The following is a 27,704-nucleotide window of genomic DNA, read 5'->3' as shown; positions in this document are numbered from 1 at the left end:
GATATCCAGGCAGCCGGTGCCAACCATCGTGTGCCCCCCTGTGCCATGCAGCTAGTGTAGCCTGTGCCACCCTGTGACATCCAGCCTGTGCCAACCATTGTGTGCCCCCGGTGACATCCAGACTGTGTTGCCTGTGGCCCCCTGTAATATCCAGCCAGCCTGTGCTACCCATTGTGTTCCCCCAGTGACGTGCAGCCTGCAGCCCCCCCCCCCTGTGACATGCAGCCTGTGGCCCCCTGTGATATCCAGGCAGCCTGTGGCAACCATTGTGTGCCCCGTGACATGCAGCCTCCTCTGTGACATTCAGACTGCCCCCCTGTGACATCCAGACTGGCCCCCCGTGACATCCAGACTGCCCCCCCCCCGTGACATCCAGACTGCCCCTACCCTGTGACATCCAGACTGCCCCCCCCTGTGACATCCAGACTGCCCCCCCTGTGACATCCAGACTGCCCCTCCCCCCGTGACTGCCCCTCCCTGTGATATGCAGACTGCCCCCGTGACATCCAGATTGCCCCCCCCCCTGTGATATGCAGACTGCCCCCCATAACATCCATACTGCCCCCCCCCCGTGACATCCAGAATGACCCCTCTGACATCTAGACTGCCCCCCTGTGATATGCAGACGCCCCCTGTGACATCCAGACTGCCCCCATGACATCCAGACTAGCCCCCCCTGTGACAAGCAGACTGCCCCCCCTGTGACATCCAGACTGCCCCCCCCTGACATCCAGACTGGCCCCCCTGTGACCTGTGACATGCAGACTGCCCCCATGACATCCAGACTGCCCCCCCTGTGACATCCAGACTGGCCCCCTGTGACCTGTGACATGCAGAATGGCCCCCCCGTGACATCCAGACTACCCCCCGTGACATCCAGACTGGCCCCCCCGTGACATCCAGACTGCCCTCCCCTGTGACATGCAGACTGGCCTCCCTGTGACATGCAGACTGGCCCCCCTGTGACATCCAGACTGCCCCCCCCTGTGACATGCAGACCCCCCCCATAATATCCATACTGACCCCCCTGACATCCAGACTGACCCCCCCTGACATCCAGACTGACCCCCATGACATCCAGACTGCCCCCCCGTGACATCCAGACTTCCCCCTGTGACATTCAGACTGGCCCCCGTGACATTCAGACTGGCCCGCCCGTGACATCCAGACTGGCCCCCCCGTGACATCCAGACCTGCCCCCCCTGTGACATCCAGACTACCCCCCCTGTGACATCCAGACTGCCCCCCCCCGTGACATCCAGACTGCCCCCCCCGTGACATCCAGACTGCCCCCCCCGTGACACCCAGACTGCCCCCCGTGACACCCAGACTGCCCCCCCCGTGACATCCAGACTGCCCCCCCCCTGACATCCAGACTGCCCCCCCCATGACATCCAGACTGCCCCTCCCTGTGATATGCAGACTGCCCCCCGTGACATCCAGATTGCCCCGCCCCGTGATATGCAGACTCCCGCCCATAACATCCATACTGCCCCCCTGTGACATCCAGAATGACCCCTCTGACATCTAGACTGCCCCCCTGTGATATGCAGACTGCCCCCCATGACATCCAGACGGCCCCTGTGACATCCAGACTAGCCCCCCTGTGAGATGCAGACTGCCCCCTGCCCCCCCTGTGACATCAAGACTGGCCTTCCTGTGACATGCAGACTGCCCCCCCATGACATCCAGACTGCCCCCCCTGTGACCTCCAGACTGCCCCCCCTGTGACCTCCAGACTGGCCCCCCTGTGACATCCAGACTGGCCCCCCTGTGACATCCAGACTGCCCTCCCTGTGACATCCAGACTGCCCTCCCTGCGACATCCAGACTGCCCCCTGTGACATGCAGACTCCCCCCCATAACATCCAGACTGCCCCCTCTTGTGACATCCAGACTGCCCCCTCTTGTGACATCCAGACTGCCCCCTCTTGTGACATCCAGACTGCCCCCCCTGTGACATCCAGACTGCCCCCCTTGTGACATCCAGACTGGCCCCCCCTGTGACATCCAGACTGGCCCCCCCTGTGACATCCAGACTGCCCCCCCCTGTGACATCCAGACTGCCCCCCCTGTGACATCCAGACTGCCCCCCCTGTGACATCCAGACTGCCCCCCTGTGACATCCAGACTGCCCCCCATGTGACATCCAGACTGACCCCCCTGTGACATGCAGACTGGCCCCCCGTGACATCCAGACTGCCGTCCCCACCTTGACATCCAGACTGCCCCCCCGCGACAGACTTCCCCCCCTGTGACATCCAGACTGCCCCCCTGTGACATCCAGACTGCCCCCCCTGTGACATCCAGACTGCCCCCCCTGTGACATCCAGACTAGCCCCCCTGTGACATCCAGACTAGCCCCCCTGTGACATGCAGACTGCCCCCTGGCCCCCCTGTGACATGCAGACTGGCCCCCCTGTGACATGCAGACTGGCCCCTCTGTGACATGCAGACAGCCCCCCCCTGTGACATCCAAACTGCCCCCCCCTGTGACATCCAGACTGCCCCCCCCCCTGTGACATCCAGACTGACCCCCATGACATCCAGACTGCCCCCCTGTGACATCCAGACTGCCCCCTGTGACATTCAGACTGGCCCCCCGTGACATCCAGACTGGCCCCCCCGTGACATCCAGACCTGCCCCCCCTGTGACATCCAGACTACCCCCCCTGTGACATCCAGACTGCCCCCCCTGTGACATCCAGACTGCCCCCCCATGACATCCAGACTGCCCCCCCCGTGACACCCAGACTGCCCCCCGTGACACCCAGACTGCCCCTCCGTGACATCCAGACTGCCCCCCCCCCGTGACATCCAGACTGCCCCCCCCCGTGACATCCAGACTGCCCCCCCCCCCGTGACATCCAGACTGCCCCCCCCCATGACATCCAGACTGCCCCTCCCTGTGATATGCAGACTGCCCCCCGTGACATCCAGATTGCCCCGCCCCGTGATATGCAGACTCCCGCCCATAACATCCATACTGCCCCCCTGTGACATCCAGAATGACCCCTCTGACATCTAGACTGCCCCCCTGTGATATGCAGACTGCCCCCCATGACATCCAGACGGCCCCTGTGACATCCAGACTAGCCCCCCTGTGAGATGCAGACTGCCCCCTGCCCCCCCTGTGACATTAAGACTGGCCTTCCTGTGACATGCAGACTGCCCCCCCATGACATCCAGACTGCCCCCCCTGTGACCTCCAGACTGGCCCCCCTGTGACATCCAGACTGGCCCCCCTGTGACATCCAGACTGGCCCCCCTGTGACATCCAGACTGGCCCCCCTGTGACATCCAGACTGCCCTCCCTGTGACATCCAGACTGCCCTCCCTGCGACATCCAGACTGCCCCCTGTGACATGCAGACTCCCCCCCATAACATCCAGACTGCCCCCTCTTGTGACATCCAGACTGCCCCCTCTTGTGACATCCAGACTGCCCCCTCTTGTGACATCCAGACTGCCCCCCCTGTGACATCCAGACTGGCCCCCCTGTGACATCCAGACTGCCCCCCTTGTGACATCCAGACTAGCCCCCCTGTGACATCCAGACTAGCCCCCCTGTGACATGCAGACTGCCCCCTGGCCCCCCTGTGACATGTAGACTGGCCCCCCTGTGACATGCAGACTGGCCCCTCTGTGACATGCAGACAGCCCCCCCTGTGACATCCAAACTGCCCCCCCCTGTGACATCCAGACTGCCCCCCCCCCTGTGACATCCAGACTGACCCCCATGACATCCAGACTGCCCCCCTGTGACATCCAGACTGCCCCCTGTGACATTCAGACTGGCCCCCCGTGACATCCAGACTGGCCCCCCCGTGACATCCAGACCTGCCCCCCCTGTGACATCCAGACTACCCCCCCTGTGACATCCAGACTGCCCCCCCTGTGACATCCAGACTGCCCCCCCATGACACCCAGACTGCCCCCCGTGACACCCAGACTGCCCCTCCGTGACATCCAGACTGCCCCCCCCCGTGACATCCAGACTGCCCCCCCCCCGTGACATCCAGACTGCCCCCCCCCGTGACATCCAGACTGCCCCCCCCATGACATCCAGACTGCCCCTCCCTGTGATATGCAGACTGCCCCCCGTGACATCCAGATTGCCCCGCCCCGTGATATGCAGACTCCCGCCCATAACATCCATACTGCCCCCCTGTGACATCCAGAATGACCCCTCTGACATCTAGACTGCCCCCCTGTGATATGCAGACTGCCCCCCATGACATCCAGACGGCCCCTGTGACATCCAGACTAGCCCCCCTGTGAGATGCAGACTGCCCCCTGCCCCCCCTGTGACATCAAGACTGGCCTTCCTGTGACATGCAGACTGCCCCCCCATGACATCCAGACTGGCCCCCCTGTGACATCCAGACTGGCCCCCCTGTGACATCCAGACTGGCCCCCCTGTGACATCCAGACTGGCCCCCCTGTGACATCCAGACTAGCCCCCCTGTGAGATGCAGACTGCCCCCTGCCCCCCCTGTGACATCAAGACTGGCCTTCCTGTGACATGCAGACTCCCCCCCCATGACATCCAGACTGGCCCCCCTGTGACATCCAGACTGGCCCCCCTGTGACATCCAGACTGGCCCCCCTGTGACATCCAGACTGCCCTCCCTGCGACATCCAGACTGCCCCCTGTGACATGCAGACTCCCCCCCCATAACATCCAGACTGCCCCCTCTTGTGACATCCAGACTGCCCCCTCTTGTGACATCCAGACTGCCCCCCCTGTGACATCCAGACTGGCCCCCCTGTGACATCCAGACTGCCCCCCTTGTGACATCCAGACTGGCCCCCCTGTGACATCCAGACTGCCCCCCCTGTGACATCCAGACTGGCCCCCCTGTGACATCCAGACTGCCCCCCTTGTGACATCCAGACTGGCCCCCCCTGTGACATCCAGACTGGCCCCCCGTGACATCCAGACTGCCGTCCCCCCGTGACATCCAGACTGCCGTCCCGCGACAGACTTCCCCCCCTGTGACATGCAGACTGCCCCCTGGCCCCCCTGTGACATGCAGACTGGCCCCCCTGTGACATGCAGACTGGCCCCCCTGTGACATGCAGACTGGCCCCCCTGTGACATGCAGACTGGCCCCCCTGTGACATGCAGACAGCCCCCCCTGTGACATCCAGACTGCCCCCCCCCTGTGACATCCAGACTGCCCCCCCCTGTGACATCCAGACTGCCCCCCCCCTGTGACATCCAGACTGCCCCCCCCCTGTGACATCCAGACTGCCCCCCCCCGTGACATCCAGACTGCCCCCCCGTGACATCCAGACTAGCCCCCCTGTGACATGCAGACAGCCCCCCCTGTGACATGCAAACTGGCCCCTCTGTGACATCCAGACTGCCCCCCCCGTGACATCCAGACTGCCCCCCTGTGACATGCAGACAGCCCCCCCTGTGACATCCAGACTGCCCCCCGTGACATGCAGACTGCCCCCTGTGACATGCAGACTGCCCCCCATAACATCCATACTGCCCCCCTGTGACATCCAGACTGACCTTCCTGACATCCAGACTGCCCCCCATAACATCCACACTGACCCCCGTGACATCCAGACTGCACCCCCCGTGACATCCAGACTGCACCCCCTGTGACATCCAGACTGCCCCGACATCCAGCCGATGTCCCCTATACTCGCACCCAGCTTGTGTCCCCCGCTGTCATCCACATGGAGTCAGGTGTCTCGCTGTGTCTGTTCTCATGATGCAGCCGTTCAGTCGGCGTGTGAGGGGTTAATGGGAGTCAGCTGTGTTGGTCGGCAGTAGCTCTGCGCTCGGTTGGTCTTGTCTGGAATCGGCACATGCTCAGTAGTAGCGGAGGAGAAGCCCCGGCCTGGGCTGGAGAGGAAGGCCCGGCCTGAGTGTGCGCACGGCGGCCTGGAGAGAGCAGAGCTGTGCTGGAGGGACATTGAGAGAGCGAGCAACACTGTGCTGAGGGGACCCTGAGGGAGAAAGCAACACCATACCCCTTGTCTGTGCTGAGGGGGGGGACCGTGAGCACGAGCAACACTGAGAGCAAGCAACACTATGCACCCCCCAGTGCTGGAGGGACACAGCAACACTCTGCTGGGGGGGCAGTGAGACAGAGCAGCACTGTGCTGGAGGGACATAGAGGGACTCAGGAGCTCTGTACCCCCCTGTGATTTCTGGGAGAGAGCAGCACTGTCCCCCCCTGTCTGTGCTGGAAGGACACAGAGCAACACTGTGCTGGAGAGACACCGAGAGGACCCAGGAGCTGTGCACCCCTCTGTACTGGAGGAACAAAGAGAGACATCCCTGTGTGTGCAGGAGGGACACCAAGAGCAGCACTGTGCTGGGGGGCACTGAGGAGACCCCTGTCTGTACTGGAAGCACCACAATACCCCCCCGGTCTATGATAGAGGAGAACAGCATTGTGCTGGAGGGACACTAAGAAGACTCAGGAGCTCTGCACCCCCTGTGTGCATTGGAGGGATACTAAGAACAGCACTGTGCTGGGGGGACACTAAGAACAGCACTGTGCTGGGGGGGCACTGAGGAGACCCCTGTCTGTACTGGAAGCCGCACAATACCCCCCCCCATCTATGATAGAGGAGAACAGCACTGTGCTGGAGGGACACTAAGAAGCCTCAGGAGCTCTGCACCCCCTGTGTGCATTGGAGGGATACTAAGAGCAGCACTGTACCATCTGTGTGCTGGGGAGACAGACCAGTACTGACCCCCCCCCCCCACCTATGGGTGCTGTACTGTACCCCCTGTCTGTGCTGGGGAGACAAGGACAACTCGGCAGCTGTGTGTTTTAGAGGCGTACCCCCTTCTATTCCAGAGTCAGTAGAGCTACACTTGTGTGTGTTCTGTACAGGCAGTACCCCTGCATTGGTTAGTCAGTGCAGGTAGACAAGCAGCAGGGCTGTACTGTTGCTTATGCTAGAGTGGTAGTGGAGTTGGAATCAGTGTAGTTGTACCCCTTGTGTGTGTGTGTAAGAGTCTGCAGGTCGTGTGTGCGCTAGAGAGTAAGCTGTCCCCTGTGTGTGCTCTAAATAGTAAGTTATAGCTTTGCGTGTGTGTGTGTGTGCGCTAGTAAGTTCTACTGTTGGGTGCGCGCTAGAGAGTCAGCAAACTGTACTCCTGCGTGCACGCCAGAGAGTCAGCAAATTTGAGTGTCAGTTGAGTTGTAGCCTTATTTGTACCCATGTTGGGTATTTTGCAGGGCTTTTCCCCTGTTTATATTGGGGAATTAGTAGAACTCTGAATGCCCATCCCTGTAGGTTTGTATGCTTTGTTCCAGAGAGTCAGCGGAGTTGCCCCCCTGCCTGCTCGCCTCTGTTGGTAGAGTTGCTCCCCCCCGCCTGCTCACCTCTGTTGGTAGAGTTGCCCCCCCCTGCCTACTCACCTCTGTTGGTAGAGTTGCCCCCCCCCTGCCTGCTCACCTCTGTTGGTAGAGTTGCCCCCCCCCTGCCTGCTCACCTCTGTTGGTAGAGTTGCCCCCCCCCCCCTGCCTGCTCACCTCTGTTGGTAGAGTTGCCCCCCCCCCCTGCTCACCTCTGTTGGTAGAGTTGCCCCCCCCCCTGCCTGCTCACCTCTGTTGGTAGAGTTGCCCCCCCCCCCCTGCCTGCTCACCTCTGTTGGTAGAGTTGCCCCCCCCCCCCTGCCTGCTCACCTCTGTTGGTAGAGTTGCCCCCCCCCCCCCTGCCTGCTCACCTCTGTTGGTAGAGTTGCCCCCCCCCCTGCCTGCTCACCTCTGTTGGTAGAGTTGCCCCCCCCCCCCCCCCCTGCCTGCTCACCTCTGTTGGTAGAGTTGCCCCCCCCCCCCCTGCCTGCTCACCTCTGTTGGTAGAGTTGCCCCCCCCCCGCCTTCTCACATCTGTTGGTAGAGTTGCCCCCCCCCCCTGCCTGCTCACCTCTGTTGGTAGAGTTGCCCCCCCGCCTGCACACCTCTGTTGGTAGAGTTACCCCCCCCCCCTGCCTGCTCACCTCTGTTGGTAGAGTTACCCCCCCCCCTGCCTGCTCACCTCTGTTGGTAGAGTTGCCCCCCCCCCTGCCTGCTCACCTCTGTTGGTAGAGTTGCCCCCCCCCCCTGCCTGCTCACCTCTGTTGGTAGAGTTGCCCCCCCCCCCTGCCTGCTCACCTCTGTTGGTAGAGTTGCCCCCCCCTGCCTGCTCACCTCTGTTGGTAGAGTTGCCCCCCCCCCTGCCTGCTCACCTCTGTTGGTAGAGTTGCCCCCCCCTGCCTGCTCACCTCTGTTGGTAGAGTTGCCCCCCCCTGCCTGCTCACCTTTGTTGGTGGAGTTGCCCCCCCTGTCTGCTCACCTCTGTTGGTGGAGTTGCCCCCCCTGTCTGCTCACCTCTGTTGGTGGAGTTGCCCCCCCTGTCTGCTCACCTCTGTTGGTAGAGTTGCCCCCCCTGTCTGCTCACCTCTGTTGGTGGAGTTGCCCCCCCTGTCTGCTCACCTCTGTTGGTAGAGTTGCCCCCCATCTCTGTTACAATTAGCTGTGTATTCTAGAAAGTCAGCCAGCCCTGAGCTATAGAGACAGTAGCCATGTCGTCCCCCCCCATGATAGTGTCCCCGGATCTGTATCTGTAGGGCCACACTTCTGCCGGCAAGTGAGCAGCATTGTTTATACTCAGCCGTGCAGGTCCTTTCTGCGCTGTATATCAGCCCTGGTGCCTTGGCCTGTTCTAGTAGGTTATCAGTACCGTAGAGCGGTCTATGGTAGATGTCAGCAGTGTTGATCTTCCCCATATCAGCTGGAGAGTGGAGCTGCAGGCTTGGTTCCAGCTAAAGAGTGTGGCCTAAGGAGCCCAGTGGCCTGGAGTCTCCCAGAGGATCAGCAGGCCCCATCTGAAGAAGAAGAGGAGTGAGCAACGGTCCCATCCTGTGGAATAGAAAGCATTGTTTGAACTCTGTTGCAGCATTACAGCTCTGGTCTATGGTAGCAGGGGGGCCTGAGCACTTCTGCAGCCCTGCACCGGGCTAGAGCCTTGACTGTGTCCCATGAGGCCGGCACCATGCAGCAGTCACCGCAAAACTATGACTTCTTCAGCGAGGAGAACAACGTTAAGTGGCGAGGACTCTTCTTCCCAGCCTTGAAGAAGGTGAGTGCCATGGGTGCTACTGCTTTATTCAAGTGGAATATTGACAGGCATACGTGTCATCCTATATCTACTGTGTAACTACAAGTCCCAGCATCTCTATAACGCATGCAATCCTTTCACGTCTAATGTTGGCCATACATGGTTCTGTTTGGTTATTTGGTAGATGTTATACCTTACCGTGTTCGGGTTTTAATTTTTAGCCTATATTGTTTGATTGACATGCAGATATACTTTTGTGGTCGTTGGTCATTTTTCTTCTTTCCTTTTTTTTTTTTTTTTTTTTTTTAATTTGCAGAGTGATGTTTTATATTCATTTTTTCACTGTTTGTATATGTTTTTTTTTTTTTTTTACTTTGCAATTAAATATTTAATACAGGATGCTTTCATGTCACTATGTTTGCAGAGCAAACTGAGCTTTTTAAAGTTGAACTTGAACCTTCCATAATGAATGCTTAAACTTCACTCTCTCAGTCAACATTGACTATTTTTAATCCTTATGTTGCTAGCATTAGGAAATAGATAGGGAAGTATCTCATTTGCTTGTTTGAAACTTTTTGTTTTCACATTTCTTCAGTTACTTCCTGGTTTTCAAGCCTAGGCAAATTATGTCCTACATCCCTGGAGTCTTCAGTAGGGGAGGCGGGGCTTTCTCAGCTAAGCACACCCCCTCCTGCTTGCATGCCTGATCTAAGAGCAGGTGGATTCCAGGAATTAAATGCTACATGAATCATCTGCCCTTACTCAAGATGGCCATAGCCAGGAATGCTAGGGGAGGGTGTTAATCAAAGTAATTTCTCACCAAAATAAAGCATGGAGACATGGATGGATACAGTGAAAATATAAGAAACCTATTCTTTACATCTCTGCAATACATGCACATTACATTTTGTTTTATCTTTTCAAAAAAGCTGCAAGTACAGAAAAAGACATTGAACCTGTTTGAAATCCTGGGAGCTCCCAAATTTCTGTTTTGACCTGACAGCGCAGTGCCATTGATGCACTAAAATCCCAAACCGTGTTTTCAACCCTGCCCAACAATAAAGTGAATCTCTAACGTCCTGTTTGACATGACAATGCAGTGTCATTGCTGCATGGAACTACCACAAAGTGTTATTAGCCCTACCCAGCTCTTCTCCTGGACTACAGAACACCTCCTCCTTATGTGGTGGAAATGAGGAGGTGTTCTGTATTCCAGCAGAAGAGACCTGGGCAGAGCTGATAACACTGATTTCAATTCATTATAGACACTGAGTTGTCGGTGCACCACAGAAAGTTAGGAGCTCACTGGATTTCTGGCAACAGATATTATTTTTCTGTATTAGCATTTGCTGTCCCCTCAAAATAACTCAACACACAGCCATTAATGTCTAAACCGCTGGCAACAAAAGTGAGTACACCCCTAAGTGAAAATGTCCATATTGGGCCCAAAGTGTCAATATTTTGTGTGGCCACCTTTATTTTCCAGCACTGCCTTAACCGTCTTGGGCATGGATTTCACCAGAGCTTCACAGGTTGCCACTGGAGTCCTCTTCCACTCCTCCATGATGACATCACAGAGCTGATGGATGTTGGAGACCCTGCGCTCCTCCACCTGTGCTGGTAACGTCACCGGCTGCTGCTCGTTGGAATATCTCCTAAACGGTGCACTTATGACAGGTAGGCTTTATTGTAGGCTTACCTGTAGGTAAAAATGGTGCAAAAGAGTTTACTACCACTTTAAGCCCTGTACACACGGGTCAAATATCAGACGGTTCAACAGAAACCGTTCAACGTCCCGTTGTACGGCAGTCTGGCTGAAGGGCGGCTAGTCCAAAATACATCTGCTATCGCCATCCAATCAGCGTTCTCTTTGCCAGTGGCTGCGAGTGCTGACTGGTGTGCTCTGGCAGGGGGCAGCCCCCCCTCTCAGGACACATTAGCTCAGTGGGGAGATCACTGTACTGACATCGAATAGTTAGTACAGCAGCTCCTCAGTTTTTTGTTTTTTTTCAGCCCACTGAGTTGAACGGAAAAAAAAAATGATGGTGTTGTAGCAGGCTTTATCAGCAAAAAAAAAATCTCTAGTTTTTTTCCAAATCTGTAAAATGACATTTTGAACACCCTGCATGCGCACAGCTCTCCGTAGTCAGCATCAGGGAGTTGCAGGAATGTGCACATCCATGTACCTCCGGGATATCGAGATGTTTGATCCCCTGGGTCTATGTCATTTGATACCTGCGCATGCGCGTCGTACAAGCTGACTGCATGGAGGATCTTCAGACAGGCTAGTTCACAGCAACCGAACCTTAAGCTGGCCATACACCTATAGATTATCTGCAGATTTTCTATGGTTAGATGGAAAAAGTGCAACAGATTTCTCCATGTACGCTAAACACTGGGCATGGAGGAATCTCCCACTTTTTCCATCTAACCATAGAAAATCTGCAGGTAATCTATAGGTGTATGGCCAGCTTTACAGTAAATGTAAGTCAGTCTCTAATCGTTCAGCCCCCTCTCTTACATACTGTATTTGTTTTCCCTCTTATTTCCTTGTTCCTCGCCAAGACAAGAGTGACGTAGCCTTCTCCTTCCCCAACCTTCTGTGATTCTCATCATGCATCCTGGAAGGCTGCAGAGCCGTAGGTGCTAAACTCTCACCAACGTCTCCTGCCGTTATCGCAACATGTAATGTGAAGTGCACAGCACCAGATCTCACGCATACGCAGATGGGATGTGGCGCCATGTCTTTCACATTACATAGAGATCTCCCAAGAGTTCAGCACCTAATGGCCCTGCAACCTTCTGAGAAGTGTCATGTGTTGGGGGGGATGGGACGGTGGGAGATCTTCTGACACAATGACATGCAATGCAAAATGATTGGAACCAGATCTCCATTTGCACGTATGGGGGGGTAGATCCTTTGACACAATGACATGTAATGTGAAAGGCATGGAACCAGATCTCCATTTGCACATACTTGAGATCTGGCGCCTTTTCATCAGGGGGTCGCCTGCAAGGGCCAGGAAGAGGCTCCATCCTTGGAGGATGAAGAAAACAAAGATGGCGGCGTGGTACAGGATGTGCAGCAGAAGGTTGAGGGGTAGGAATGTAGGATTTCCGACAACAAATGTTGTCTGTGCATGCTCTCAAATTGTCTAACAACAAATGTGTTCCGTGGGATTATCCGATCGTGTGTACACAAATCCGTCGGACTGAAATCCAAAGTACAAACACGCATGCTCCGAACCAATGCTAACCATCGGACAACATTAGCAGAAGTTGCCCAAAGGGTGGCGCTAAAGAGCAGAAAAACCACGTAGTTTTAGGAATGTTGGATGAAAAAGTTTTGCTGTCTGTATGCAGAACAAGTTCACGGCCAACACCCTTCTGACAAAATTCCACAGATTTGTCCGATGGAAGTCCGATTGTGTGTATGAGGCTTTACAGAGTCCGCTTCACCACTGGGTACAGTTCTGCTTTAAAGTGTATCTAAAGGGGAAACTTTTTAAACATTTTGGATGGTGTTGGGGAGCGTTAAAACCCTTGTCAGTGTCTCATTAGGTAGATTTTTCCTTCACTTCCTGTCCTGTAGACACAACAGGAAGTGAGAGGATATCTTTCCAATGTGAGGGATATTTCCTCTTAGACAGTTGTCACCTTTTGGGAGATTTCTCCTCTATTCTTGTTTTGGCGGTGACTCAAAATGTTGGATTTATTTTTGCTTTCATTCTCTGTGACATTGGTGGTCAGGACAATTAGAGAGGGTGAATCTCCCCAAAAGAGGACGCCGACAGCAATAAAAACGTAACAGTAGTTTTAACCCTTCACCACGCTCTTCTTTTGACTGGTCGGATCAGAGCGATTTTGATTGGTCACCGGTGGCACAGAGCATCGCTCTGATCCATCCTGGAAACGCTGCACAGAGAAGAGCAGGGATTTCAAATCTCTGGACCACAGCATCGGCTGTGTGGGCTCCAACAACTCGGCATCCAAGGAGGTAAGTACAATGGGGACCGGGGTGTGGGGAAGGTGTATGGTGCTGGTTTACCTTTTTACATTTTTCCTGTAAAGGTGAACTAACATTTTAAGCTTCACATTGGTTGAGGTGTACAATGGACTGAAAGATAATTATTTTATGTAGACAGTAAGGCTCCATTCAGACTTGTGCAACTTGTCATGCAACTTTGGGCACCAAGGTTGCATGACAAGTTGTTCCCTGTGTTTTCCCTGTGATAACCATTCATATATGTGCAACTTAAAGTTACAGCAACTTCATGTACTACTTTGGTCCGATGTTCATGCAACTTGACGGCCATAGACTTCAATGTTAGGTAGAAATTGCATGGAAGTCGTACCTGAATGTTATGCGTTGCAACAGTTGTCCATTTTAGCTGGTCAAAGCCAAAGTCGATCCCAAGTTGCACCCATCCAAAGTTGCATTAAAGTTGCACCAAAACTGCACTCCAAAGTTGATGCAACTTTGGAGTCGTACAAGTGTGAATGGAGCCTAAAGCGGAACTTCACCCTAAAGGCTTTGGTGAGACCCCTGACATCTCCCATTTGGGACAGAGAAAGGGACTGAGGATAGATATTCCCCAGTCCCTTTCTCTGCAGTCTGAGCTGCACTGAAGATGAATGGAGAGGAGACAGAGGCTCCTTTTCTTTCATAAACTGAAGCAATGTAAACATAGTTTACTATGCTCAGTTATGAATGGACACTGAGTCTGTGCATTTGGAAAAGGAAGGAGCTGGTAAATTACAGATTTACCGGCTGCTTCCTGGGCTCTCCATCCTGACGGATCTGGGGCAAGGGGGAGCGGAGACGGAGGACACGGAGGGGGAGTGGAGAAAAAGGAGCGCTCTCACCATCACCTCGCCCGCACTCCCAGGTCACCGCCTCGGCGTCCGATCCAATTGTCGTATAGCCACTCCCCAATTGCAGTATTTGTAGCTGCTGACTTTAAGCCCTTGTTCACACTGAACCGATTTTTCTCATGCAATTTGACAGGTCGAATTGCATGACAAGTCACAGCCTATTGCCAGCAATGACACCACTCCAATTGAAGAGGCACCCACTTTGCGGCTCCGCACCGGTTTGATAAAGTAGTTTCTGCACTACTTTTGCAGATTTCAGGTGCGACTTAAATAGACATCTATGCATGAAGCCGCACAGATGTCTTTCAAGTCGCACCCAAAATTACGTGGACATTCTGCTTTGAAATCATGCGGCTTCAGATGAAGTCGCACAATTTCAAAGCCTTGTTCAAAGTGAACGAGGGCTTTAATTTTTTTCAAACCGGGTGAAGAACCGCTTTAAGATGATTCCATGATGGCCATCTTTGTGCCACTCTTGGCCCTTCCCTCAAATCCAGGCTATGGGGCAAATTTTGGACTTGTCTGTAGTGAGTGTTGTATTTCAAAACACGGATTTGCCAGCAGTAGGAAAAAAAAAGAAGGAAAAAAAGCATCAAGGTAATGTATATTGTATTTCAAGAGCACACGTCATCTGGTGCTGTAGCAGCCTGGGATAAGATTGGGGAAATTGATTACCTGGGTATGAATCCTGGATTTATTCTCTCTTTTATTGACTGTGATCGGTGGATGATGTATTGAACTCCGGCAGGCAGTTTAGAATTCCTGAGTCAGTGCATAATTTATTTGTGCTCAACAAGCAAAATATACACAACCATAAATATAGTGAGCGGTCCGTGAACAAACCGCAGCAGGCGTATTTAGTATGACCAAGAGCAGTGTGTAAGGGCCCATTTACACTATGCATGGAGGTAACGCTTGGTAAAAATTACATATGCTATCACACAAAACATTGTGCCTGCCTTTTTTTTTTTTTTTTTGGACCAGCACCACTCCAGCCCACATGTATAGTAGCGGCCAATGCGCCTGAAGTACAGAACGCTAAATGTGCATTAATGCGGTGCGCTGTGTTGCTAAAAATGCTCGTTATTTGCTTCTATTTTGAAGTGTGTGCAATGTGACGTTGGCACTCTCAGCCTCACCGTACTTAGAGACTTACCAGCTCGCGGCACAACTATCCAAGCACTGGAGTCAGTTAACTCTGCAGGCAAATCTATATAGTCTTAAAGTGGAGCTCCACCCAAAAGGGAAAGCTTTGCTTGTCTGCCTACCCCCCCCTGCCATATTTGGGACCTTTTGGGGGGAGTGGAAAGCGGGTACCTGGTTTTGACAGGTACCCTCTCCCACTTCCTGCCAGAAATTCGCCCTCCCTTCCCACCTCCAGTGCCAGAGCCCGCGAGCCCAGAGGAAAGGCCGGGGGAACATGTCAGCCCTCTCAGGGGTGAACGGGCACTGATGGAAAGGGCTTTGTTTCAAGGTAAGTATTTCATATTGTGCTGCTATGCGATGCCATTGTCTTACAGGTTTTTTTTTCTTCAGTGGTTTACAACCACTTTAATACTGCTTTACCCACTTGCTGACTGCCCACAGTATATAAACGTCATTACTTTGACGTTTAATACTGGGGTTATGGCAGCAACCAGCGGTCCAGTTGATCAATTTTAGAGGTGGCGGGAGAGGTGACCCCCCCCCCGCCGCTTTCCGGTCGTTTCCATGTATACCGGAGCCCCCAATCAGCTCTATGCCCTTGGATCGGAGTAACCTCTGACATCACTTCTGGCTCTCGGGCATGAAGAAATTATATATATTTTTTTTTAAAGTGACAAGTGTCAAAAACACATTTTTTTTTTTCTTTCGCTTTTAAAGGTAAATGAGAGATCTGAGGTCTTTTTTAAAGAGGACCTGTCATGCTTATTTCTATTACAGGGGATGTTTATATTCCTTATAATTAGGGTTGCACTGATACCAATTTTTTAAGACTGAGCACAAGTATCAATACTTTATACTCGCCGATACTGATTACGGATACTTTTTTTTAATGTTGTTTGACAGTGGCACTAATATGCAGCACTGATGAGGCGTGGACTGTGTCAGTAGTTTTTCTTTTTTTTTTTGTTGTTATTATTTTTTTTACAATGCTTTCTTTTTTTTGGGAGGGGGGGGGGGGTGGACGGTGTCAGTGTGTTTTTTTTTAACTATATATATATATATAATATATATATATATATATATATATATATATATATATATATATATATATATATATATATAATACATCATCCACCGATACAGGGAGATCGGCGCTTGTACCTACCCCCACTGCTGCACCGATCATCCCCAACGTTCCCCCTGTGTCCTCCCCGGGTCCCCCCTGATATCTCACCAAAGCCCCCGATCATCCCCAACGTTCCCCCTGTGTCCTCCCCTGGCTCCCCGGGTCCCCCACCAGCTGCCCCGGGTGCTCCTCGCTCTCTCCTGGTCCTCTTCCGGTCCCCCCGTCGTCCTGGATCTGTCACGATGGAGAGCAGAGGAATGTATATATGTCCTTCCTTTTCAGCCTCTATCTCCTCTCTATTCGTCTTCAGTGCAGCTGAGGCTGCAGAGAAAGGGACTGGGGAATCTGTGTCCTCAGTCCCTTTCCCTGTCTCAAAGGGGAGATGTCAGGGGTCCGTTTAGACCCCTGATATCTCACCAAAGCCCCCCCCCCCCCCCAACAGGGCTGATAGAAAAAAAAAAAATATATATATATATATATATATATATATATATATATATATATATATATATATATATATATATATATATATATATAATATATTTTTTTTTTCTATCAGCCCTGTTGGGGGGGCTTTGGTGAGATATCAGGTGAGACGACGGGGGGACCGGAAGAGGACCAGGAGAGAGCGAGGAGCACCCGGGGCAGCTGGTGGGGGACCCAGGGAGCCAGGGGAGGACACAGGGGGAACGTTGGGGATGATCGGGGGCTTTGGTGAGATATCAGGGGGGACCCGGGGAGGACACAGGGGGAACGTTGGGGATGATCGGTGCAGCAGTGGGGGTAGGTACAAGCGCCGATCTCCCTGTATAGCTTTCAGTAAAGCATCTGACAGCCGCGGGAGGGAGAGGAGGAGAAGCGGCTGTCAGATGCTTTATTGAAAGCTATACAGGGAGATCGGTGCTTGTACCTCAACCCACTGCTGAACCGATCATCCCCAACGTTCCCCCTGGGTCCTCCCCGGGTCCCCCCTGATATCTCACCAAAGCCCCCCCAACAGGGCTGATGATAAAAAAAAAAAAATATATATATATATATATATATATATATATATATATATATATATATATATAATAAATAAATATTTTAAATTGTAAAATAGTAAAAAAAATCTGTGAGGCTGCCTGCCCCCCTGCTACACTGAGGATGCCTGGCCCGATACAACAGGTATCGGATTAGGCATCGGAGCGTTTGCACAAGTACCGATACTCATGCAAATGCTTGGTATCGGTACAGATACTAGTATTGGCATCAGTGCAACCCTACTTGTAATAGGAATAAAAGTGATAAAAAAAAAATGTAAAAAAGGGACAGTGTAAAAAGTAAAACACAATTTGATACATTTTTTGAAAGCGCCCCATCCCTCTGTGCTCATGTGCAGAAACTAATGTAAACGGTGTTTAAACTACACATGTGAGGTATCGGCGCAATTGTTCGAGCAAGAGGAATAATTCTAGTCCTTTGTCACTCTAAACAGGCAACCTGTACAAAAAATTAAAGCGTCGCCTATGGAGATTATTAAGTACCGTAGTTTGTCGCCATTCCACGAGCTTGCATAGTTTTAAAGCATGATATGTTGGGTATCTATTTACTCGTGTAACATCATCTTTCACATTATACAAAAAAAATGGGGTAACTATATTGTGCTTTTTTTTTTTTTTTTTTTTTTTTTTTTTTTTTTTTTTAAATTCATTGTATTTTTTTTTTCCAAAAAATTGTGTTTGAAAGACCATTGTGCAAATGCAGTGTGACATAAAATATTGCAACGATTGCCATTTTATTCCCTGGGGTCTCTGCTAAGAAAATATATAATGTTTGGGGGTTCTAAGTAATTTTCTAGCAAAAGAAGCTTGCAGGGCAGCTCCTAGATGTTGATTGGCAGCAGCTCCTCAAGCGAGCCTTGCTGTGAGTTTATTATGCTCTGTGCAGCCACAGGACGTTTACAGACTGCATGAGCGCTTTCCTGTTTGGTACTCCCACCCATCTCACAGTGAGGTGTGGAGGAAGTAACCGAATGTCGGATGAACATGGTACTAAGAATACAACATAAGATATTTTGGAATTAATATTGGCGTGTGATTTTTTTATGACTTATGCAAATTAGTTGAAATGGGGTTGATTTACTAAAACTGGAGAGCGCAAAATCTGGTGCAGCTGTGCATGGTAGCCAATCAGCTTCTAACTTCAGCTTGTTCAATTAAAGCGTAGTTTAACCCATAAAAAAAAAAAAAAAAATTATTGTACAGCAAATATAAAAAAAAATTTGTAGAATTTTTTTTTTCACTTACCTTTTAATGCCTGTTGCTATGTGGTTCCTTCTAATCTTCTCCTTCCTCACCATGGCGCCTGACGTCATTTCCCTCGGCGCCTCCACTCGCTATGGCTCCTAGGAGATGTGTGTCATAATTTCCCAGGAGTCAGTGGGCAGCGGTGAGGGCTAGGTTGCAATAACAACGGGGTGGGCACTTCCGCCGCCGCCCGTTGTTATGGCAACCTGTATACTTTACAGCGCCGCTACGTGCCATTACTGCGCATGCGTGAGAATGGGCGGTGCATGCTGATCATTCAGCTGCACCGTATCCCAGAAGATGATGCTTGTGGGCTTCACATGCCCGCAAGCAAAATGGAAATGGCCAGGACGCGATTATATAACTTAATTTTTTATATTTAAGCGGACATCGGGGGACGAAACCTTCTAAACGTTAGTTTTATATGTTAATGTTCTGACCTTTTTTAGAAGTATTAAAAAAAAAAAAATTAGAACATGTCATTGGAACTCCGCAATAAGCTTTGACAAAAAAAACAAAAAAACTGGAAGCCGATTGGTTGCACCAGATTTTGCACTTTTCAGTTTTTGCAAATCAACCCCATTGCAACTAATTTGTATACAGTAAATGATTAAGGCCCCTTTCACACGGGACGGATCCGTGATGATCTGTCCCATGAACACCCGCTTGCTCAGCGGGGATCGCTCCGTTGATCCCCGCTGAGCCGGCGGATGACAGGGCGGTCCCTGCACACTGCGTAGGGACCGCCCTGTCAGATCTCTGCTCTCCCCTATGGGGGATTGGATGAACACGAACCGTTTGTCCGTGTTCATCCGATCCGCTATGCAGTTGGATAGAAAAATAGGATTTTCCTCCGTCTGCAGAATCGGACGATAGTGGGGACGGATGATATCAGGTGTCAGCGGATGTTCATCTGCTGACACCCGCTATTTCCATAGGGATGCATGTATGTCCGTATTTCATCCGAAAACAGATGGATGAGATACGGACATACTGTCCACACGTGTGAAAGGGGCCTACGGCTTCATGTACACGGGACGTTTTTACAACCTCTCCTGAACGATTTAACTTGACAGATAGTAACCCACGTTTTATAATGCCCGTTTTGCTGCGTTTGCATTTAGAAGCGTTGCTAAAAAAAAAAAAAAAATATATATATATATATATATATATATATATATATATATATATATATATATATATATTTATTTTTTTAGAAAATAGCCAAAAACAAAAAACGCCTGTAATTGAAACGCAAGTTACCGCGTTTAGCCGCGTTTAGAAGCGTTTGAAATGCCTCTAAACTCAGCTTCTGAGCCCATTTTTTTGCATTCCAAAAAAAGCCTCTAAACTCAACTGCCTGTAAACGACCCTGTGTACATGTACTGATAAGATAACATAGAGGAGAGTTCAGGAGCAGTTGAAAAAAATGCCCAACTTCTCTTAAACGTCCGTTTACCAGCAGCAGTGTACATGAGGCCTAACCAGTATAAGAACTGTCCCTGAGCCCAGGTTCACACTGAGCTGCGGGAATGAAGTCGCGCGTGTTCACTCCCGCGTGTCAGTCCCGATTTCGGCGGCGATTTAACAGGTTTCTGTACAGATGTAAAATAAACAGTATTCAGCGCAGATTGATAAAACACAAATAAAAGCACCAGAATTGCAAGCTGACACTTGAGGTAAATTCAAAATAATCCCTCACATGAACAGAAAAAGTAAAATAGTGCAGCGCAATCAAATTAATTCATACTAATAGTCCATAATGGTAATAATAATCCATATAGAAGTATATACGTTCTGTAGGTGGGGACTTCTTCAGCGTGGCGTCCGACCCCCACGCTGAAGAAGTCCCCGCCTACAGGACGTAACGCGTACGGGGGGGAGGAGTCATGTCTGACATCACTCACGGCCATCTTCTAGGTTTGAAACAACCTTACACGCTTGTACAACTGGCACAACTTTTGTAAGTAGGTTTTTAATAGCTTTATTTTGAAATTAAACTAGTTTATACAGAGCGCACTAGGACCTCGATCACTGCTTCATTGTTCTGTCTGCCAGATTCACTTGGGGAAGCTGTTTTTGATTTATCCATGTGCTTGAAGTGACATTCTCGGATGATTTTTATTGTATATCAATACTTCTATATGGATTATTATTATCATTATGGACTATTAGTATGAATTCATTTTTTATTGCGCTGCACTATATTTTACTTTTTCTGTTCTGCACCGATGTCAATGGAAATCGCACCCCGAAATCGCAAAAAGTAGTACAGAAACCACTTTTCGAAAGCGGTGCAGCGCCGCAAATTCAGCGTCGCACCGATTTAGGGCGGCGCCATTGCTGGCAATTTCCGCAGATTTGTTGCGTCAAAACGCACCAGTGTGAACCAGGGCTAAATCACATGCCGTATAACTGATGTTGTATTCTTAGCACCGTGTGCACCTGACATTCTGTGACTTCCTCCACACCTCACTGTGAGATGGGTGGGAGAAACAAACAGGAAATCGCTCACACAGTCTGCAAACGTCACAGCAGGAATTCTACTTTGCTTTCAGTTTTAGTCGGGGTGGATTTGTTTTAAATCAAGTTGATTTTAAGTCGCGATTTGAAATCTGATTTAAATCACTAGTAAAATAGCTTGATTTAAATCATGATTTTTAAAGACCAACTGTCATCTCTGTCCCGCAGCTCCTCCTCTGACCCGCTGTTGACTCACCGACAGTCTCATTCACTTTAATGGAACAGCTGGTGAATGAGGCAGTGACACAACAAGGTGAGGGACATGGCGGCAGCAGGTGAGTGGATGCCCACTAACAGGCACTGCCATGATGGATCTGAAATGACAGGTGCTCTTTAAATGTAAGGACTTATTCTTGCTGGTAGTTAGAATCTTTAATATTTGCAAACAAAATGAAGGTTTCAGGTTAGTAAAACAGCGATTTCAGAACCGATTCAATCATACAGTTTGTAGTGTACATAGATTTGCAAAACAATGGGATAAAGGAATATTCCGAAACTTCGTTTTAACTCATGGTTACTGTAAAATTGCGTGAATGCATCAATGCAGAGAATGTTATCTGTGCTTGCAGAGCTTGGATTCATTGAATGAGTTTACTAAAAATGTAAATATTGCAGAATATACAGCCTCATGCTACATAACTAAGTTCCATTTCATGCCAAATAAACAAAATTATCTTAAATAGAAAACTATCTTTAGATTTTTTAACTCCAAAAGCATTTTTATTAAAATAAATAAAAAAAATCGATTTTAAATCAAAATATCAGATTTTTTTCTTTTTTTTTTTTTTAAATCATTGATTTATATCCACTCTGGTTTTAGTAAATCGATCCCCATGCCTTTTACTTTATACTTCCAGAAGAACTACAATTCCCACTATTGCTTGCCGTCTGGAGACTGTCAGGGCATGTATGCAATTCTCTGTAACCAGCTGTAGAATCAATAATAAATCATTCAAAGTTTAAGCGTGGTTGCTACATATTGGAACAAGTTTTTTTTTTTTTTTCTTTTTTTTGTTTTATGTTTTGTTTATATGTAAAAAAAAAAATTTAATAAAAAGTATTTGATTTAAAAAAAAAAAGTTTGAGCGTCGGCCTACATTGTGGGACCCATTTTAGTTCATTCTTGTGTGTGATCAAAAGTGGTCTTGTGCCACATTCTGGTCATTACGATCGATCAATCATCAATGGATATACAACAAAACCCTAACCTTCCCACTGCCTACCTACCTTGCTGTATGTAGCAGAATTGCAGCCTGGCCAAACTCAAAGTATAGCGATTAGGCTGCTTTCACACTGATCCGTTTTTTTCTTCCACTTTTGCGTTAAAAAAAAAAAGTGAAAGAAAAACATATGACTATGTAATCCTATGGAACTCTTCGCATGGATCCGTTTCGAGTCCGCTGTGTTTACTAAAATCCTGCTTGCTGCAATTTTGCTGAAGGTTTAATGCGGTAAAAAAAAAAAAAAGCACCAAAAACGTACCACCCTATTGAAATGCTAAGAAAACGCAGTAAAAAAAACATAACATCTACTTTATCCACTTTCAGACGATCCCTGAAAACTCATCTCTTCAGAGAAGCCTATCTGGCCCCCACCTAACAACTGTACATTTATCTTCTCAATCAGCACATCACCCACAGTTATTACCTCTTGTATCTCTTGACCTTCCCTCTTAGATTGTAAGCTCTAAGGAGCAGGGCCCTCTGATTCCTACTGTATCAAAGTGTATTGTATTTGTACTGTCTACCCTCAAGTTGTAAAGCGCTAAGTAAACTGTTGGCGCTATATAAATCCTGTATAATAATAATAATAATAATAAAAAATGCATCTAAAAAGCACCCTTGGTTGTGTTTTCGATGCAGTTTTTGAGTCATGCGTCCTATGAAAAATGCAGCAAAAACGCGAATGCATTTTTACTATGTTTTGCTACAGATCAGTGAACGCTTCACCACTTCCCATCCAGGCCACTTCGCTCCTACATGTAAAAATCTACTTTTTTTTGTTTGCTAGAAAACTACTTAGAACTCCCAAATATATATAATATTTTAATTTACTTTTTTTTAGCAGAGGCCCTATAGAAACTCCCAGCTACACAAGCAGTTACAAGCAACTGATTTTCTTTTCTTTTGGGATAAAGGTTTTACAGGAATAAATAAAAGCTGATCATTGTAAGCCCCCCTATCAGTGGTAAGTGGTTTATCTCAATGCTCTAACTGCTACCTTTTTTTGGGTAACATGCTTCCCGCAACGCAGGTGGCCGCGATTGTATGGCAACAGACCCGCACCGCAGTTTTAGGTGTCATTCAAATGAGTGGCATGTCAAATGCGAGCCCCGCGATTTGTCACTCACACGTCAGTGCTTTAAAATCGTGGCAAATCTACCCGCGATTCAAAACGCTGAAATGTGAATGCAGTCTAATGCCGGCCATACACGGTTCGAATTTCGTAAGAATTTTCCTTCCAAAATCGTATGAAAGAATTTTTGTATGAATTTCGCACCATTAGTGGGCTGCAACAATGGCCGATTTTTCGTGCGGCAATCAAATTTGAGGAATCGGACATGTTGGAAATTTTTAGAAAAAAGAACAATTTTCTAATCAATGATGGGAGAATCGTGCGAGAAATGTAATAAGAAAAGAAAATTTACGGAGAGAAAAGGAGATTCCCGGCCACGAAAAATTCTTTTCTGTAGCAACATGCGGTGAAATTGAAGGCTTGGTCGGCCGAATTTCGAAAATCAATGGTGGCACCATCGGATCACAGAAATAAAAACGAACATTCTGGTTTTGAAAAGAAAATTTGTTTGAAATTCGACCGTGTATGGCCTGCTTAAGTGAGCTCACTTATTGCTGACTTGCAGTAGAAGGAAGGTCATTATGTAAACCATATACACAATTCACAAAGCTGTAGCGCGTGGGATTTGCATTTAGTGATCTTTTTTATCAACCAGGTGACTGGAATTTTTAGCTCTCATTGGAGGTTGTTACTAGGGCTGGGGAAAAAAATCGATTCAAATCTTGAATCGAGTTGAGAGGTCAAATCGATTCAAAATTTAAGCAAAAAGATTTTTTTTAGATTTTTTTTTTTTACCGCGCCGGTCCTGAGGAGCTGCGGGCAGGAGTTTTTAGGCGAGGCCACGGCTTCCGCCTAGTCTGCGAGGACGGACGCCGCGGACTAGGTCAAAGCCGCGGCCTCGCCTAAAAACTCCTGCCCGCAGCTCCTCAGGACCGGCGCGGTGTCCAAAAAAAAACTTGATTCGAATCATGAATCGAGGTTTTTTTTTTTTTAAAGAAAATCGCAGATTTTTTTTTTTTTGGGAAAATCTCCCAGCCCTAGTTGTTACTACAGGCTCCAGCGCAGGATACACTTCAGGTCATGCTGCAAGATTTCCTTGTGTGTTTTGGCGCATACCTGAGCAACATTTATTTGCAAGAATGGTCATGGACATTTATGGTAGCAAGCCTGTCTATTGCTTTCATGGCCTGTGATCCTTTTTTTAGAAGCCATTAAATTACAGATTGACTTTCTTCCTCTAAACTTCTCATATGGTCTTCTGCAGGAGTTTAACTGTTATGTTGCTTGTCCTAACTGGTTCACAGACTGGAGTTCCAGATGCTTTGGGAATAAACATTTCATCAATACCAGTGCAAGAATGTGCTGAGACATTTCCACTGGATGACAATCACACCTAATAGAGCTGGTTGGATTTTGTAAAGCCATGGTCATTAATATAGTGCTTTCCCTTACTGCAATACTTAGGGGGTTATTTACGAAAGGCAAATCCACTTTGCACTACAAGTGCAAAGTGCACTTGAAATTTGCACTGAAAGTGCACTTGGAAGTGCAGTCGCTGTAGATCCGAGGGGGACATGCAAGGAAAATAAAAAAACAGCATTTTAGCTTGCACGTGATTGGATGATAAAATCATCAGAGCTTCCCCTCATTTCAGATCTACCCCTCAGATTTACAGCGACTGAACTTCCAAGTGCAATTTCAAATGCACTTTGCACTTGTAGTTTGCACTTGTAGTGCAAAGTGGATTTGCCTTTCGTAAATAACCCCTTTAGTGTTACTAAACCCAGGACCCTGCATTCACTATATCTGGTCTTCCACAGTACACAGAACATGGAAATGCAATTTTCTCATTAGTTCATTGAGAGACACAGCCTTCTTTTTTCAGAACGGTAGGGTTATATCATCTCCGCAGGAGTAGGACTAGGCAGAACAAAAAAACAACCCCTGGCTACGCCCATGGGCTGTCCTCCATCAGTATATAACCCCCTCCCTGCTCTAGGTATTCAGTTTCTTTCTGCCTAGTCAGGAGTAAGGACCTGGTTCCCTGCTGGGATCTCTAGTCCTGGGAATTTTTTTGTTGTTTGTTATTTTCTCTTTTTCCTGGATTTTTTCCGGTGAGATCTACAATCAACTACCGGGCTGGGCGACAGGCTGGACGCTTGATCCAGTGGTCACCCCAGTCTGGCCAGCGAGCGCGCGCAGACCACAGCTACGCACTAGGTCGACCGCCATATAGCCCCACTGGACATGGCCGACAGCCCCCCCCCCCCACTTCGGTGGTGAGGGAGGGATCTGTCTGGGAGCGTTACCCGTGCTTTTCTCTGGAGAGGTAAGTAAGGGGTCCCCTCCTCCCTTCCACAGAGTGGTATGGGCGCGGGTACTCCCTGGGGTGGTCGGTCCCTCCGGGGAGTTATTGGGGGGGGCATCTAGGTTTGGTCCTGGGAGGTGAGTGGCTGCCGTAATTTAGGCCGCGTCTTGCGGCCTACCAGCTGGGGGGCCGCTCCCGCGGCTTTGCGGCCTACCGCACTCGCGGCCGAAAATTTAGGCCGCAAAGCCTACCGCACTCGCGGCCGAAAATTTAGGCTGCGGCTTTTCTGCCTACTGGCTTGGAGGTCCGAAAGTTTAGGCCCCGGTCTGTGCCCCCTGTGAGGGGCCCCGGTCTGTGCCCCCTGTGAGGGGCCCCGGTCTGTGCCCCCTGTGAGGGGCCCCGGTCTGTGCCCCCTGTGAGGGGCCCCGGTCTGTGCCCCCTGTGAGGGGCCCAGGTCTGTGCCCCCCTGTGAGGGGCCCCGGTATTTTCCCCCCTGTAAGGGGCCCCCGGTCTGTGCCCCCTGTTAGGTGCTCTGTTTTGTGCCCCCTGTAAAGGGCCTTGGTCTGTGCCCCTGTGAGGGTCCTCGGTCGACATCCCATAAGTGGACTTTGGGCGGGTGGGGGTTCCAGTTGGTGGCCCCCTCCCCCTGTGTTTTTTGGGGTAGCTCTTAGGCATATAGACTAGTATATGGCACCCATGCCCCCCCCCCCCCTGTCTGCCTCTGAGGACGTGGCCCACCTTGCGGGGTGGTGGCCACGCTCCCTATCTTGTCAGGGAGTGAGGATGACTGCAGTAGGGCACAAAAAAGTGCTGGTTATTGCACTTACTACATCTGTGCAGGAATCTTTCAAGATTGGGCATGCAGCGGTGGCTGCGGCGAAGAGCCGATACCTCATAAGCTGCCTTTCGCGGCGAACGCATTCCCTTTTTCCCTCTTATCTTGACAATATTGTGCTTAAAGTCTGGGAGGTCTAGAGTGCATTTGTGTTTCTAAAAACAAAAAACAAAACAAAAAAAAAAACGCTTGCTGTAAGGTACCCATTTGGGAATTTCCCTGCCTTTGCTGCATTGTCGGGCCTATGGTCTAGGCACTGCAGTATGTCAGCTACGCCTCTTGGCTGTAGTTCCCGTGGTGCTTAGACAGGTATTTTGGGGGCTACCCTGGATGTCAATACTTCCAATGGGCATCTACTGCTGGACCGCATTAAGGCCCTGACCTGCTTTGTGTGGGTACAGAAGGTCAGGATGGAGTCCGTTAGCACGGCGGTAGCACCCCCTTATCATGGGGACCTTCTGGTTTCTATCGACATCATGAATGCTTGTTTACACATTTCGTTATGTGCCCGGCTCCAGCACTTCCTCTGTTTTTCTGTGGGTGCAGCGCATAGTCTGGCCACCACTCCTCGGTATTCGCGAGGTGTTGGCCTGGATTGGGCGTGGTTGCATCTGTGGGGTTTGCGGTCCTGGCTGCCTGGACGATCTTCTTCTGCCATTCCTCCGCTACCCTCAGGGGCAATGTAGTTTCTATACAGACCTTGACTGATTTCAGTAGGCATCTTTACTATCTGAAGCCTGCTTGGGCCCTTCCAGAACGTCGGATTATCTAAGCCGAGCTTCAGCTCTGACCAGCGTGTTTTCTTCTCTTAGACAAACTCCAAAAGTTGCATGCTGCGTTTTTTATTTCTCTATCCGGCAGGTAGGCCCTCTGTGGACCTGCGTGTGGGTGTTAGGTCTGAGAGTTTCTACCTTTTTTAAAATGATTCCATTTGCGCAGTTCCATACAAGCTCCCTTCGGGGAGATCCTGGCATGAGACCAATACCTCAGTTGCAAGGGTTGGACCAGGGATGGGCCCTTCACCAGGCCGTGTTTCTTTGGGTCTCGTCGGGACACTCATGAGGTAGTTCTCATTGTGTCCTGGTACAACTAGACGGTACCAAAGTTTCTGGTAAGGTCACGGGTTGCTCTGGTGGCCCATGGTGCCAGTGAGGTTTCCCTAGGCCTTTCCTCCTCTCCAGCTTTTTTTGTGGCTTCTACGCAGGATCACGGCTGCGGGGGTTCCAGT

The 27,704-nt window shown here is 49.9% G+C and overlaps 1 protein-coding gene across 2 annotated transcripts in view; it reads left to right on the top strand.

The window, feature by feature from the left end:
• Positions 1-8,411: 8,411 nt before the first annotated feature.
• Positions 8,412-27,704, top strand: part of SOS2 (SOS Ras/Rho guanine nucleotide exchange factor 2) — a 117,910-nt gene continuing 98,617 nt past the window's right edge. For both annotated transcript variants that reach the window (XM_073609434.1, XM_073609433.1), the window contains exon 1: positions 8,412-9,101. In XM_073609434.1, coding sequence (XP_073465535.1) covers positions 9,015-9,101 — 87 coding nt within the window. In that variant the 5' untranslated portion in view covers positions 8,412-9,014. The remainder of the gene's footprint in view (positions 9,102-27,704) is intronic.

The sequence above is a fragment of the Aquarana catesbeiana genome, linkage group LG13 (assembly GCF_042186555.1).
Source record: "Aquarana catesbeiana isolate 2022-GZ linkage group LG13, ASM4218655v1, whole genome shotgun sequence".
In the NCBI taxonomy this organism is placed as follows: domain Eukaryota; kingdom Metazoa; phylum Chordata; class Amphibia; order Anura; family Ranidae; genus Aquarana; species Aquarana catesbeiana.
The sequence above is the reverse complement of the archived record's forward strand: the minus strand, read 5'-3'. Positions and strand labels throughout refer to the sequence as shown.